The 14,366-nt window shown below is 38.7% G+C and overlaps 2 protein-coding genes and 1 non-coding gene across 3 annotated transcripts in view; all 3 read left to right on the top strand.

Moving 5' to 3' along the window:
- The first annotated feature begins 9,732 nt into the window (after positions 1-9,732).
- LOC122077972 (peroxidase 28-like) lies at positions 9,733-10,363 on the top strand. Its single transcript, XM_042643858.1, has 2 exons — positions 9,733-9,874; positions 9,963-10,363. The coding sequence occupies exons 1-2, from the start codon at positions 9,733-9,735 to the stop codon at positions 10,361-10,363; spliced, it is 543 nt and encodes a 180-aa protein (XP_042499792.1).
- A 2,277-nt stretch (positions 10,364-12,640) lies between these two features.
- LOC122080555 lies at positions 12,641-12,743 on the top strand. The gene has a single exon (XR_006140828.1). It is a non-coding gene; the product is annotated as a U6 spliceosomal RNA (small nuclear RNA).
- Positions 12,744-12,858: 115 nt separating this feature from the next.
- Positions 12,859-14,366, top strand: part of LOC122077971 (peroxidase 28-like) — a 5,114-nt gene continuing 3,606 nt past the window's right edge. The window contains exon 1 of the mRNA XM_042643857.1: positions 12,859-13,063. Within this exon, the coding sequence (XP_042499791.1) occupies positions 12,859-13,063 (205 nt within the window). The remainder of the gene's footprint in view (positions 13,064-14,366) is intronic.

Here is a 14,366-nt window from a genome sequence, read left to right as displayed (position 1 = left end):
TTAAGCACCTCATATTTGACGGAATCAGCTCTCTTCTTGCACTATAGTTCAGATTTAGGATCTTCCGATTCTTCAGATGGAGCTCCCAAGTAGTCTAAGATAAAACCCGAAAGAGTGGAGAGAAGACATGAAGTTCAATGCGCCATAATGTGTTCAAATCAGAATTGGAGCATGGAAGTTCACTCACTTATCCAAAGGCAAGGATTTGATGTCTCCACCCATGGTATGCGATCTCATGTTAAATTTCCAGGTCCTTTGTCTAAGGAAACCCAACGTTTACGAGTTTGGGGAACAACAAGGGAATCAATCTTAGGATGTGTTTGGTTCGCATTCTTGCAATGCATTCTTGGAATGCATTCTTTACTTAGAATGAGAACGTCGTTTGAAACACCTTTAAGTTAGAATGCATTCTTAATTGTAGAATGAGAATTGTGCTTGGTATAATATTTATATTCTCATTCTTAAAAATATATTCTTTGCCTGACTATTATTATTATTATTATTATTTTTAATTCTTAACCCATTATTTTTTTTTAAACTCCTTTTTACTTGCCACTTGTTCTCTAACTCTTTAATTGTTAGACCCAACTCAATACCCTATGTAAAAATGGGATTTGATTCTTATGATTTAGCAATAGACAACAATTTTCAAGAGCTTTATATTTTATCACGTAGGAAAACACATTTGAATTGAAAACCATATTATAATGTCAATGGTAAAATGGGTCTCCATCTCAACAAAGCCTATAATTTTTTTTTTTACATAGAAAAGAAAATTCAGTAGAAAACTACAAGGAGGAGGGTCAGGAAGTTAGAATTTGATTACAGATCCATTCATTTGGTAGCTAACTGATGTGCCACTACCACTTGATCACGACATTGTTTCACCAGATTAAAAATTACAAAACATCTACTTAAATATTTCAAATCAAAAAAAAAAAAATCTCTCATGGCCAGGTACTTTGATTCTCCTTAAACAAATTCACCACCTCTGCATAGTTAGTCTAGAAGACGATGCCTATGTCTCCTAATCGTCGTGTCTGCAACAAATCCGACAAATTATGTCTAAATTCATAAAAGTACAAAAAATAAAAAGTTATAAATACATGGGTCTCCATTAACCTATTGCATCTTGTTTCATCATATCAGCAAAATTTTGTCTAACTTGTCGCCATGCACGTTGTTGCTGCATAGTAACTAAGGACGGAAAGCCGGAACCCTCTGTATTTTCCTCCTTGTCATGGTTATCAATGATACTTAAGTCTTCACAATCATACTTGTCAAACAAGCAATTTCTTTCCCTTTGGCAGATTGGATGACTTCTCTTGTGTATCCGTCATTCTTATCTTACTTGTAGTCACTTAAACCTGGAAAGAACCACAAGGATGTTCAACCTTGATAATTGTGAGAAATTAATTCAAACATCTAGATATAATAATTAAAAAACATAACACATTAATAAACAAAGTGCAACTAGCTAAGAGGCTAAAGTTAAGATCATCACAGAATCATACAATAAATAAGAAGAAAGAAAAGAACAGACAAGTTCAAACAAAAGCACATGGATACATAAAAAAGTCATTGGTGTTGCAGGGGAATATGCTTAACATGTCATGCATTGCCAGATCTTAGAACACAAACAGACAAGTTGCTATGGATTAAGTTACTTGAAATGATTAACGAAAGCTTAAAGCAGCAAATGGGAATCAACCAACAGAGCACAAACAAATTTCAATATAGTCACAACTGGTTATCATCATCATATCCAAAGGGTGGTGTTAATTTTGAGAAACGTAATAGATTGGTTCAAGAATTAACCCATTGTTCTAGCCTCCATGCCTTAAGCAAGTTTCTTGGGGATCTCTCTCTCTCATATCAGTAAAGAAGAACACGATAGAAACTGATACAGAAGGTAGGAAGAATGCACAAAGCAAATGCCTAGTCTCTTGAATGCACAAAGCAAAGGCCTAGTCTCTTGACCAATCGTTGGCTACATTCAAATTAATTCTACAATATTCAATTCAATGTATGGAGCCTAAGAAAAAAAGTTTTGCCACACTTGGAGACTCACCTTCCAAATACTCTTGCTCTATTCTAAGACAAACCATACACATAACATATCGCCAATAAGCTCATCAGAAATCCAATAACAAATCAATGAAGATACAGAAACAGTAACATGAGAAAAAAAAACAATAAATTACTCAACTCAAATATCAAAAATGCCCAAAACATAAAGCAAAGCTATATATGAAAATAAAATTAGAAGACAATATCGAATTGAAGCTTCTCTTCTTCAGTTCTTCTATCCTTTTTTTTTTTCCTGATCAACAACAGGAAAGCAAAAGCTAGAAAGAGAGGCTCAAAGCCACAACAGTGACTCTACTACGAATGGAAGAGAAAGATGGAGGTTTGTGGGTAAGCGTGTTTGGTTGTAAGTTGTTTGGCTGCGTGGGAGCTTTGATGGGTCGCACCTGAGGAGGGTTTGTTAGTTGCCCTTCCAAGGAGGTTGTCCATCAGGATAAGAACAGAAGAGATAGGATGGGATTAGAGGAAGAGAGAAGAATCTTACCTTGAGACAGAGATCAAGTGAAGCTCTTTGAAGGAATCACAGTTCTTCCCTCACAGGCTCCAACAACAATTTAAAACAATGAACAACAAAACCCTAAAACGATCAAACGGAAATCGATATGGATCCAACTAAATCCAAGTTATCCCCATCTTCCAATACTAGCAAGCACATAGAGTGGTTGATTCGTACAACATAAAAATTAACAGAGAGCAAGAGAGAGAGAGAGAGAGAGAGAGAGAGCATAGATCAGACCTTGAACCAGAGAGGGTCAAAGTGAATATAGGATCGAAGCTTAGGAGAAGCCTTTTGAGGAACGAAGGTACCTCATGTCATAGTTCTTCGCTGAAGCACAGTGCCTCTTCTCACCCAAGCTTTCTTGAGGCTTCCATATTTTTAAGGAAAAGAGGTCGAGGACGATGTCAGGTTTGTAAGGGTCATTGAGAACGTGTTTTCCCCCCTTTTTCTCATAACGTGGAATGGGTCATTTTGCCCGTTCTAGAATGGGCTGCGTTCTATACCGCATTCCCATGCTCAAGAACAAGAACAGATACCAAACACTATTCTTAACACTTTAGAATGCATTCCAAGAACGCAAACCAAACAAATCCTTAGTGTATTCTTTTATTCTAGGATACATCTTTGCAACTTTTGCAATGGTGCAGTAGAAGACCTTTGCAATATATCTACTGCACTATTGCAGCCATTGGTATTCATTCTCTAAGGAAGTTTTGTTGAAAATATAAGAAGCTAGAGAAGATATGTGAGCAGTGACTAATCCATTGCGGTTAGGAAATTCTACACACACTTATCGCCGAATTATCTTTGAGATGAATGTTAGGGGGTACAATATCTTGTATTCTGTCACTTGTATAAGTGGGTTGACTATGAAGACCTGTTAAGCATATTGCTTTGTTGCCAGGTATGGATCAAAGTATCTAAATAGATTAACATGTGTACTTCTTAGGTTTCCTTTTATCCCACAAAGATTGTCCATTTGGAAAAAAAATGTGAAGGGGTTTGTTGTCAGGCTGTGTGGCATGTGCCAAGGCCATTAGGAGCATGCGCACGGGACATCCAAGTGGAGGGCGGGATGGTTATTCACTAACCTACATGAAAGGGAGCAGGGGGATGCCGTCAGACAGTGTTCTTCTTCCCATAATTAAATATTCCAACTGTATTTTTTTATATATTATTTGAAAGTTTATTTTTACTTTTTAGGGGAAATGATTCCCACTAGAGGTGTCAATGGGTTGGGGTTGGGGTTGGGCTGGGTTTTTTAAAACCCTAACCCAACCCTATGGTCTCTTAATTCAACTCGTGCCCAACCTAGCCCAGCCCTAGCCCAACCCAACCCTGTCGGGCTTAGTCCAACACAAACCAGCCTAATGGGCCTTGATTGGTCCGAGCTTAGCCTAACCAACCCAGCCCAGCCTAATAATATTGGTTACCTCCCTTTGTTTTTTGGTGTGAGTACCATTGATTATACTTGGTTGCTTAATCTTGATACATTGCAAAGGCCAAAGACCAAATTTTTATGTATATGTAGATTGTGGAAAACGAAACATTTTTTGTAGACTTTTTTCTATAAGTACCCGTTTATAATTATATATATATATATATATATTTGGTAAGGGTTTATAATTATTAACATACTTATTTATTATGTACTTAATATACATGGTTGGGTATACACAACCTAGGCCCAACCCGACCTTGGACGTGAAATTCTCAACCCTAACCCACCCTTCGGGCTGACCGGGCTTTTTTGAGACCCTTAATTCCCACAATGGCAGGTTCAAAAGCAAAACTGCATGCCTCCACCTGAAGCATTGTAGTGCGCCCTTGGAGTTGTCCTAAATACACCCTATTAGACATGGTAGTTTTTTCCATCCCCCTCCTTTGCAAGAAGCTACATATAGGCAACAGAGGAAACTTACTCCCTTATTTTAATATAAAATTTAATTTTCATTAGCATTACGATAGGTAAAATGATAGAATGATCAAAATGAATGCATCACTTCTTTAGAATTTAGATAGGCCAACATTGCCGATCCAAGGCTTTCCTTGGTAATTGGCCAGTCTCTGAGAGAGTGCCCAGGGACTTGGTCCAGTGGATCAAGTCTCCTTGTGGCATCTAAAAAGGCATCCATATTAGTCCAAATGTACTCTTTCCAACTCTCCAAGAAGTGCGTGGCCCTCTTGGGCTTCCTTCTTGGCCTTTCCGTGGTTCCTTCCTTGAGTCTTTTGTTGTAGTCCCTTGTATAGAACCTAGTGGGCCCCTTGCATAAAAAAGAAGAAGATTGGCTGATGTTTTGAAACATTTTATGATAGATTTGAGATCCCCAACATGGGGTAGCACATATGTTCACTTGTACATACACTTCAGGTACCATCACATGTCCCACTTAATGCCATTTAAAGGATGAAGAGGGGTATTTATGGAAACAAAAGGGATAGAAGTTGGGACATGAAGTCCACGTTACGTGCCTAGGATCTGAACAAGTTATCGACACCAATTCAAAAAAAAAAAAAACTCATTGTTGCTGATTAGAAACATAATATATAAATCTAAAAATATGTTCCAATTTATTTCCATTGTAAAAATAGAATCTCTTCATTCACCCATGCTAATCGAAAGGTCAATTTGTGATTTCAATAACTAGAATTGAATAGATTAAATTGATCAACTCCAATCAAAACTGATCAAGATATTTTGGACCAATTGATTCTAGGGTTTTAGGACCGAATCACTAGTTTTAGATATGAGGGAAAAATTCTAGGGTTTTTGAAACCGATTCCCACAAATTTCAATCCGATTCAACGAGGACCGATTTGACCCTTGATTATGAGTTTAAGATTGGAGAGACTCTATTCACCACAAGTGTTAAGAAGTTGGGTTGCTTATGGACCGTTCATAAGTCGTCTTCGTCCTCAAAAAATGAATGATACAAAGAATATTCCGGGAATCACATGCGACAATAAAACTGACCGTTTTATTTGTTAATCACAACCAAAAAACAAAGGATTGATTCTTGGTTCATGCGGCTCTAACTCCAAACCATGATTTGAGGAATCGGATCAAATCGGCCTACATCGATTGGATTGGTATGGATCCTGTTTATTCCCAATTCTGGTCAATACCGTATCGTTGGGTTCGTATGGACTATGGAGTATGGACAAAGTGTTCCAACATTTGTCGATTCGAATTGTGATCAGATTGGTATCGGAAATGAACCGATTCCAGCACTTAATACTTAAGCCATGCTCCAAACCACAATGGTTCCGGATCCGGTCCTGAATTCAGGAGAGTACAGAGTATATAACTCAGGGTTGGACCACCATTTTTATCGGAGATTGACCAACCGGCCGCACTGACCCTGGTTGGTCTGTACATGGGTTTCTAACCCAAATCCACCGCCACCAACCAAGAGGCCCAAAGAGGCAAAGATCAAGAGGTCTGGAACTCTTGAAAGTCAAGAAAAAAGGTCAAAAAAAAAAAAAGATCGTCCACCTCCAGAAACATCCACGGTTGCACTCACTGTCCATTCTAAAGCCCTACTAAGACCCTACGAATTCATTTTCGATTGGATTTAGCTTGAGCTGCACTGTATTTGTTTCTGAACACCTGTTACCTTTTTTTGCTTCTTTCTTTCTTTCATTTCTGTCCATAATGAAATTTGCTAAATTTGAGTGCTGCCGAACTTCGCTGTTAATTAGTACTTCTTCTCTAATATCCTAGTATTAGAATAAATCTTTCAACGTTTTCTTTTTGATGATTTGGAGACATTTCCATTTTTTTATCTGTATGATGTCTGTATATTTCCTGTCTTAACATTTTCGTAAGTCAGAGAACATCAGAATTTGTTTTTCATTTCCCCAGTTTGTGGTTATGCAAGGACTAGGACTATTAGGGACACACACACACATACACACACAACCATATATCATGACAAACAAATGAAAAAAGAAAAAAATGCACGCCAATTAAGAATTGTGAAAGTTCATGTGGTTGGCAACCTGCGAACAAAATTGATGGGTGTGCGTATCTGGTCTGCCACATGGAATAGTTATGTGGCAATTATGACCGTTTGATGCCTAGTAATGGTCTAAAATGGTCATATGTCAAATGTCAGCCTCAAATTCAACCATTTACCCTCCAATCTAGTTGCATACCCTTCCTTGCAAGTCCATGCAGCCCCCTCTAGTCCTGTGCACTGTCTTGGTATACCTGGATTTTTCTATACTTTTTTTTTGCCACGTGTCCAACTTGAGTTATGCTAAAACTTGCCATATGAGCAGGGACCTTAGTGTCTACCTGCCCATACAATTTTAGCAACTACTGATCTGCTAAGTGACAGATCTGGGTGCGTTCACCCACCACCTTTTTTCCGTTTGTTGCCGTCCACCATAACAAGAAACTTGCCCCTCCTAGACCTCGCAGTAGCGGAAGCCTCGTGCACTGACTGGGTTGCTCTTTTTATAACAGGAAAATACTGAAGCAGCTATATATGGGGCCATCAGACTCTGCCACATTGCCTAATAGCTGCTTTAGCTGAAACTCTGTTCCCTTGAATTTGATGTCTTTGAGAGGCTAGTTTCCAAGATGGGTGTCTTTCATGATTCTACAATTGATAGTCAATTTTGGTTACTTTCTTACATTATTTTTACTCTTCCACAGTCTACTGATGGAAATTCCAAGGTTTCCCAGTCCCCAAGGAGATGGTATTCTGCGTTAACTGCAGGGAGACAACATTACCAGTTTGAATAATTTTAATCTGAGCAATGGACTATTCCTGGGAATCCGAACTGAGTCAACAGCAGCAGCTTCTGCATCAGATCCACCAGTTGAGAAATATGAGTATCAAGCTGAGGTAATTGTCTTAGAGATGAAGGTCATCATTAGTTGTTGGTTTCCTTATTTTAGTTCTCTTGGCCTAAAATGTGTCAATTGCTTTGTTGGTGATAGGTTAGTCGTCTAATGGACCTAATTGTACTCATTAGGTGTGTTTCTCTCTCAGTGCATTCCTGCTTCATCTTGCTCTTTACATTGAAGAAGTATTGCCTGAGAAATGTTCCCAGAGATGTATCTTTTTCTTCGTGGCTGGAACCAGGTTAATTTTCATGTGAAGATAAATAACTTGAAACATTACTGATTGCTGAATAAAAATCCATCTTTGTTGGTAGGCATGATAGAATACAAGAGTGACTAGCAGGTCAGCTGCTCTAATTTTGATAAATAGGCATCAACTGTTTAAAGGACAATACTCTGTTCTGTTGGGTTCATGTAATCTATTGAATGTTTTCTGGGTTACAACAACATGGGCAATTTCTGTCTGGACTAAACTGGTGCCTGTTTGTTGAAATCGAAGGACATTTAAGTCAATTGTCTTGAAAATTTGACATATTTTCCTAAACAGATATGGAGGGCTCTCGGAGGCCATTCTCTCCTCACCAAGGATTTAGTTATCGATATCGATACTGATCCGGATCGGATCGGTCACTTTTGCCCTTACTTTAAAAAAAAGTACATTTTCTTTACGGTTTTGCGCCTGAAACGATATTGGTAATGGATCCGGATCCAGATCGGTCAGGTATTAGTCTCAGCCGATATCGATATGATACTATTGATATGGCCCATCCAATACCAATACTTAGAACCATGCTCCTCGTCACACTGCATTGCATTGGGTATTAGGGCAGAAGTGTGCCTTTCTTAAGGATATTCATTCGAAGTAAAGGATTGGGCACTTCACTGTCATGTGGTATTCTTGAGATTTAGGCTGTGCAATTTTCCAAATTGTAATAGCGTGGCTAGCTCTCGAATCCTGGCATATGTTATTAGCAACCAACATTTAGTTGCTTTGGTTAGCACTTCCCTGTCAGTATGTTGTATTCTTGAGATTTTGGCGATGCAATTTTCCAAATTGTAGTAGCGTGGTTAGCTCTCCAAATCCTGGCGTATTTATTAACAATCAGCATTTAAGGAACCAGATTTTAGTTTCACAAATTTTCCTTTGTCTTACGTATGCCTCAGTGGTGTGATAGATTAAAATGCTGTCCTGGTTTCTTTAATAGGTCTGTCTTAGCAGCAATTACACAAGAGTTTGTGGTAGTGCTTATGAAAAATATTGCTTATTCTTTTTGTTTTTAGTGATAGTGGCTGATGTTAGGGCTCCTAGCCCTCTTTGATTGTCATTATGGCTTATTCTTTTGTTTTAATATACTTTTAATTCTTTAATTTTTTTTTTAATTCACCCCCACCTCCCCTACCCAAAAAAAAAAGTAAGAAAGCAACCACTTACTTGATTCTCTGTTGGATAGCTAGATTTGTAACTCTTTGGCTGATGATTTAGCAAAGATTGGAGCTGCAAGCGAGCCTATGCTTGGTCATATTCCATAATGTAGTTGAATTTTTTTTTTTTTGGTTGGTTTTTTTTTTGGCTCTCTTTCTCATATCAAGTAAATATTACTGTTAGAAATTTGAGGAAAGAGAAAAAAATTGACACTGCACATGCTCAAATTGAAAAATAATCTGGGCAAACTTTCTGCACATGCTCGAAGTGGAAAGAAATCTGGACAAACCTTTCTCTTAGGGGTGTTAATCGGTTGGTTTTTTCGGTTTCACCAGCTTCAGTGTGAGAATGAGTCCATCCAAAACATGATCCAAATAAGGATGCACCAATTTGGTTTCGGTTCACCATGTATATTGAAAAGTTTTTTTTTTTTTATTTTTTATTTTGGGCTGGTATCGGTTTCTTAACTAGTTATCTTGGTTTGATTTCGATCCGGTTTTGCATTTGATTCGGTGTCTTATCAATTTCAATGCGGTCCAATTTGGTTTCAGTGGCACAAAACCCTAGCCTGAAACATAATCTAATAAGCTTATATCAGTTTTGATTTGATTCGATTTGACCCTTTTGGCCTAGGTTTTGACACCGCTACTTTCTCTGTAAGCAATCTAAGAGAGGTGTGAGAAAAATGGCTATAACCTATTCTCCATTAATAGTTAAGCATTCTCACCTCATTGTGAACATAAAAGATTGTCGAACCACGTAAATATTTACATGCATGGGGTGTTTGCATTTCCTATTGGTATTTTTCTTTTGTTCATCGTCTTAGGTTCTCGTTTTCTATAGGGTGGAGGACGGTACTTCGATGTAATGATAGGGAGAAGGGATGGCCTATCTTCAATCTTAAGCGAAGCTGCAAATCTTCTACCTCCTGCTGGAATTTCAGTAGATGATTCAATCACATTATTTGCAAGTCTAGGAATCAATGTTCAAGACATGGTTACTCTCATTGGTAAGTAACAATCAACATATTTTTTTTTCCTGGTTTCACTACCAATTAAAGCTTTAATTAAAGGATTTCTAATATATATGTTCATCAGGTTCTCACACAATAGGGTTTGCGCATTGTTCTGCCTTCAAAGATCGTCTCTTCAATTTCAAAAACATAGGAAAAGCCGATCCAACCATGAATCATGTTCTACTTAATTCACTAAAGCAAATATGTCCCAAGAAATCAGCAAAAGACTTTATCGTTAATCTGGATCGGAATACTCGAAGTGTGATCAATGTTGACAACTCTTTCTCCAAGGAGATTCAGCAAAAGAAAGGAGTTCTAGGAATAGATCAAGAGATAGATCTGGATATTCGAACTAGTGGAATGGTGCAGAAGCTAGCCAGTAATAATACTTTCTTCATTGAACAATTTGCTGCTGCTCTTGTCAAATTGGGAGCTGTAAATGTTCTTTTAGAACCTTTGGGAGAGATTAGGAAATCATGTTGATCAATTAATTAATTGTCTCCTTATCCACTATGACGTCCTTAGCCAATTAAATTGTCTATCTTATCTGCCTCGAAGGGGAGTTTTTCTCTTTTCTTTTCTTGATTTTAAGGCTTTTCATGTTTTTGCATATGAGAATTTTAATTCTTTCATGTCGATCCATTAATTAATGCTAATTAAATTGTCTATCTTATCTGCCTCGAAGGGGAGATATTTATTTATTTATTGTTTTCATTTTAGGGTTTTTCATAAAAATAATGTTTGTAATTCACGAAATCTATGTTGGTGTCCATCATTGATATTGATATTGATATTGATACTGATATCTGATACTGATACTGATATTGATACGAAAAGCGATCATATTAATCCCCAAAATTCACATATGGGTTTTTTTTTTATCTTACTATTTTACCCTTCCCCATTTTTGTACCATGTATCGAACTGCCATTTTCAGTTACTAGCAATATTGATGACACGTGGCGAGGAAAAATCGAACGATCGTGATGACGCCCTGGTTCCTTCGATCCATTTCGTCGGATTCCCATTTCACCTGCCCCCGTTTCATTTGGATTTGGGATTTTCATATGCTCTAAGGTTTTCCATTTCAGTCTCTGAAGGACCAGTGATCCCCATCTTCGGATTCCACCATCTTTCTGTGACCTTGACCAATGATGACGTACCAGCTTCGTGTGACCTCGACGGAGCAACGACCAGAGCTTGCTACGAGTGACCAGAGCTTCCTTTGGTTCATCTCCATTCTAGGTTGTGTGATTTTTTCCTCAGAGAGACCAGCGACGACGGATGAACGACCTCAATAGACCAGCAACCAAAACTTCCTGTTGCTTGTTGTAAGTAAAAAATAAAAAAAGAAAAAGTAATAGCTCTTTGTATACGAGCTTCTCCTCACTTGCTTTTTTTTTTTTTTCTCAATTAAGGCAATGTAATATTTCTTTATATATGAGATAATTCTTTTGCAGTGGCCTGGATTTTTTTTATCAGCCTTTCGTTCTTCTTAGGACTGTTTCAAGTATGAACCAGCAAAATGGGAAACTGGTAAAATCCATACATGGATTTTCATGATTTATAACAAATGTAAATAGTGACCTTAATTTTTTTATCGACATACATGGAAAGGCATGCGAATACAAAGAAAGATATTCAATTGAATTAGGATTTAAATTATGATATGATCATTACATACCATTCTCAAGATATCCGAAGGCCAAGATTTCATATTCACTTTCTCTATGAAATTTTTTAAGAAATCAGTTCGATGTTCATTTCCAAAAATGAAGTTTAGACAAACTTTTCATAAATATGGGGAAAAATTAGTCTATTTGAAGGCAAAGGCCAAAGAGATTGGTAAGAGTGTCAAAGTTCAGATTAGACCGATTTTTCTTGGTCGATTTAGATTTTCCCTATTAATTTCATTATGTCACACTTATAAACTTCAAACCATACCCAACACAATTATAGCTTGATCACAAACCAATGGCTAAAGAATGATAAGAAACTAGATTGAACCCAAAATTGACTGAGAAAAAAGATTCTCAATTCTTTGGTTTTAGGTTGGCCCAGTAATAGACCAAAACCTGTTCAATCCAATCGAAAATCAGACCAAATTGGCTAATTGACATCCTAAGAGGTTGGTTAGGTAGCCCATCCACCTAAGCTTGGTTGGATTGTACATCTCTAATATGCCATATGGAAGTATAATGCAATAACTCTAACCCTTAGTTGTTTCCCCCCCCCCCCCCCCCTTCATACTAGTTACATGTCAAATTTCAATCTCAGAAGCAACTATTTACCTTCTTTTGTATTTTCTTGCACTCCAATGATCACGCCTCTTGGTAGTTTTAAATATTTTAATAGTCTTTTTTGCCACTTGGCAAACTCTGTTTGAGCTTGAACTTGACATATTAACAAGGGACCTTGAGATCCACCTTTCCACCAAATGTCAGCCCCACTTACTACGCCACATGGCAACAACCAACAAGTCACTTAGCTAAACTTAGGTGGGTGGCTGCCAACCAACCTTTGCTCCAATTTGAAAAGTTCAAGAGAAAACAATTTCAGTACTCACAATGGTAGTTTTAATGGCCTAAATGCATATCTACATAAACTTCCAAAGTAAGTAGCAACTATTGAGGATTCATTGTCATAAAAGGCATATTGGTGTGTAAACACCAGCTTTCTCTGATTGTTTATGTTGGGGTTCCACATAGAAGGTGGAATTAATAATCTCACATCATAAGTGAATAACCCAATGTGGAGATTGTCTCTTCGGAGACATCCGATAAAATTGGAACGATACAGAGAAGATTAGTATGGCCCCTGCGCAAGGATGACACGCACAAATCGAGAAATGGTCCAAATTTTTAAGGATTGTTAACATTTTTTACCCTTCTCCGAGAGAATTTGGGTCCGATTTTTTAGGGGCGATTTGGAAGTTGATTTTCTGCCTGATTTCTCTTCTTCTGGATGACGGCTATGTCATGGCCGGTAGCCAAGGCCTAGCTAAGGAGGGTGGAGGTGATGAGACCGACAATGGTGAGGGATCTGTGAGGGAGGTGACTGAGAATGTGCCTCCAAATCAAGCTGCCACTACTGATGGTGTCGCTCCAAGAAGATCATATACAAGGGCTGTGGGGAATGCCTCATGGCCAGCGATGGACTCTCTCCCAGAACCAATCCAAGCAGGTAATATCCGAAGAATCATGATCCCCCAGTGCGACTATGAGTCAAAAAGGCAAAAATTCAGATTTGCTCTTATAGGGAGGGTTGATTTCAGATTGATCTCCCTAGATGCACTGAGACAAGAAGCAGCAGAAAAATGGAACTTGAACCAAGGAGTGGTGATGCACCCTCTTGGCAAGGTGTAATATCCCGCTTCTTAAACCCGGTCTGATTTCGTGGTTGAACCGGTTTAACCATGCAGGAACCGAGCCAGAGGATGTTAGAGCGAGTTCCTTATGGGCTATGATGGCACGGGTGACCTTAAACACCGGCTGGCCCGACAAGTCCGAGCCAGTGCCAGAAGAGACGAGAGTGCCCAAATCGTGTACGTGCACCTACCATAAGGCTATGTACGGATAGAACAGGTATTATATCCGTATTTTAAGGTTATATACGTATGCTACATTGTATGCTTGGGGTGGGGTCCGAGCCGAGGTCCGAGCCCGGTCAAAATCCCAAGTTTTTACTCTCGGATGGGTATGTCAGGTGGGTACACCCACCCACCTGAGTGACCCATCCATCACTATTCACTTAAGTAGGAATAGTATATAAAGCTTTATGACTTCTTTTCTTTCCGTTTATTACCCTCGTACGTTTGGTGAGAGAAAGTAAAGAGGAGAGAGAAAAAGAAAGGGAAGAAGAAAGGAAGAAGAAGAAAGGAAGGATTTCAGCGGCGCCGAAGCTCGATCTTGCCATTCCGGTGCCGGGAGAGTAATCTTCAACTCGAGATCTACAGTTGGAGGTAAGAAAAGCTGGGTGTTATAAACATTCGCCAAACCCACGCTTTAAACCCTTGATTCGAGTATGATTTCTTAAGATCTTGTAAACACCCCTTGAAATGATGGATCTAAGGTTTAATAGATGATTTATGTGTTGATCTTGAAGGATTTGAAGAGATATTGACAAGGTAGAAGGAGCATTGTGAGTTGGAAGTGATTTGGAGGGTTTGAAGTCATTCTTGAGCAAAGAAGGTAAGATGGTTCCCCTCACTCGAATCTAACTTAGATCTAAGCTAGAACCCTCCTATGGGACTTTAAAGATGTGAGGATTGGGTTGAGAAAAGCCCTATTTGGGTCCCCAAGGAATGGGGGAAGTTGAGAAGAAACTGGAGTTTTTCCGCCAAAACCGGCGGGTAGGACCGGTGGGTAGACCACCCACCTGTGTCACCCACCTGAGAGGACCAGAGGGGTTCTGGCCAAACCAGCGGGTAGGACCGGCGGGTCCTACCGGCGGGTCCATACCCGCCGGTCCAAAACCGGCGGGTAGG

The sequence above is a fragment of the Macadamia integrifolia genome, chromosome 5 (genome assembly GCF_013358625.1).
Source record: "Macadamia integrifolia cultivar HAES 741 chromosome 5, SCU_Mint_v3, whole genome shotgun sequence".
Lineage (NCBI taxonomy): Eukaryota > Viridiplantae > Streptophyta > Magnoliopsida > Proteales > Proteaceae > Macadamia > Macadamia integrifolia.
The sequence above is the reverse complement of the archived record's forward strand: the minus strand, read 5'-3'. Positions and strand labels throughout refer to the sequence as shown.

Coding starts and splice junctions, on each gene's coding strand:
- LOC122077972 (XM_042643858.1), top strand. CDS start 9,733: ATGATAGGGAGAAGGGATGGCCTATCTTCAATCTTAAGCGAAGCTGCA. Junction 9,875..9,962: donor AGACATGGTTACTCTCATTG/GTAAGTAACAAT, acceptor TATGTTCATCAG/GTTCTCACACAATAGGGTTT.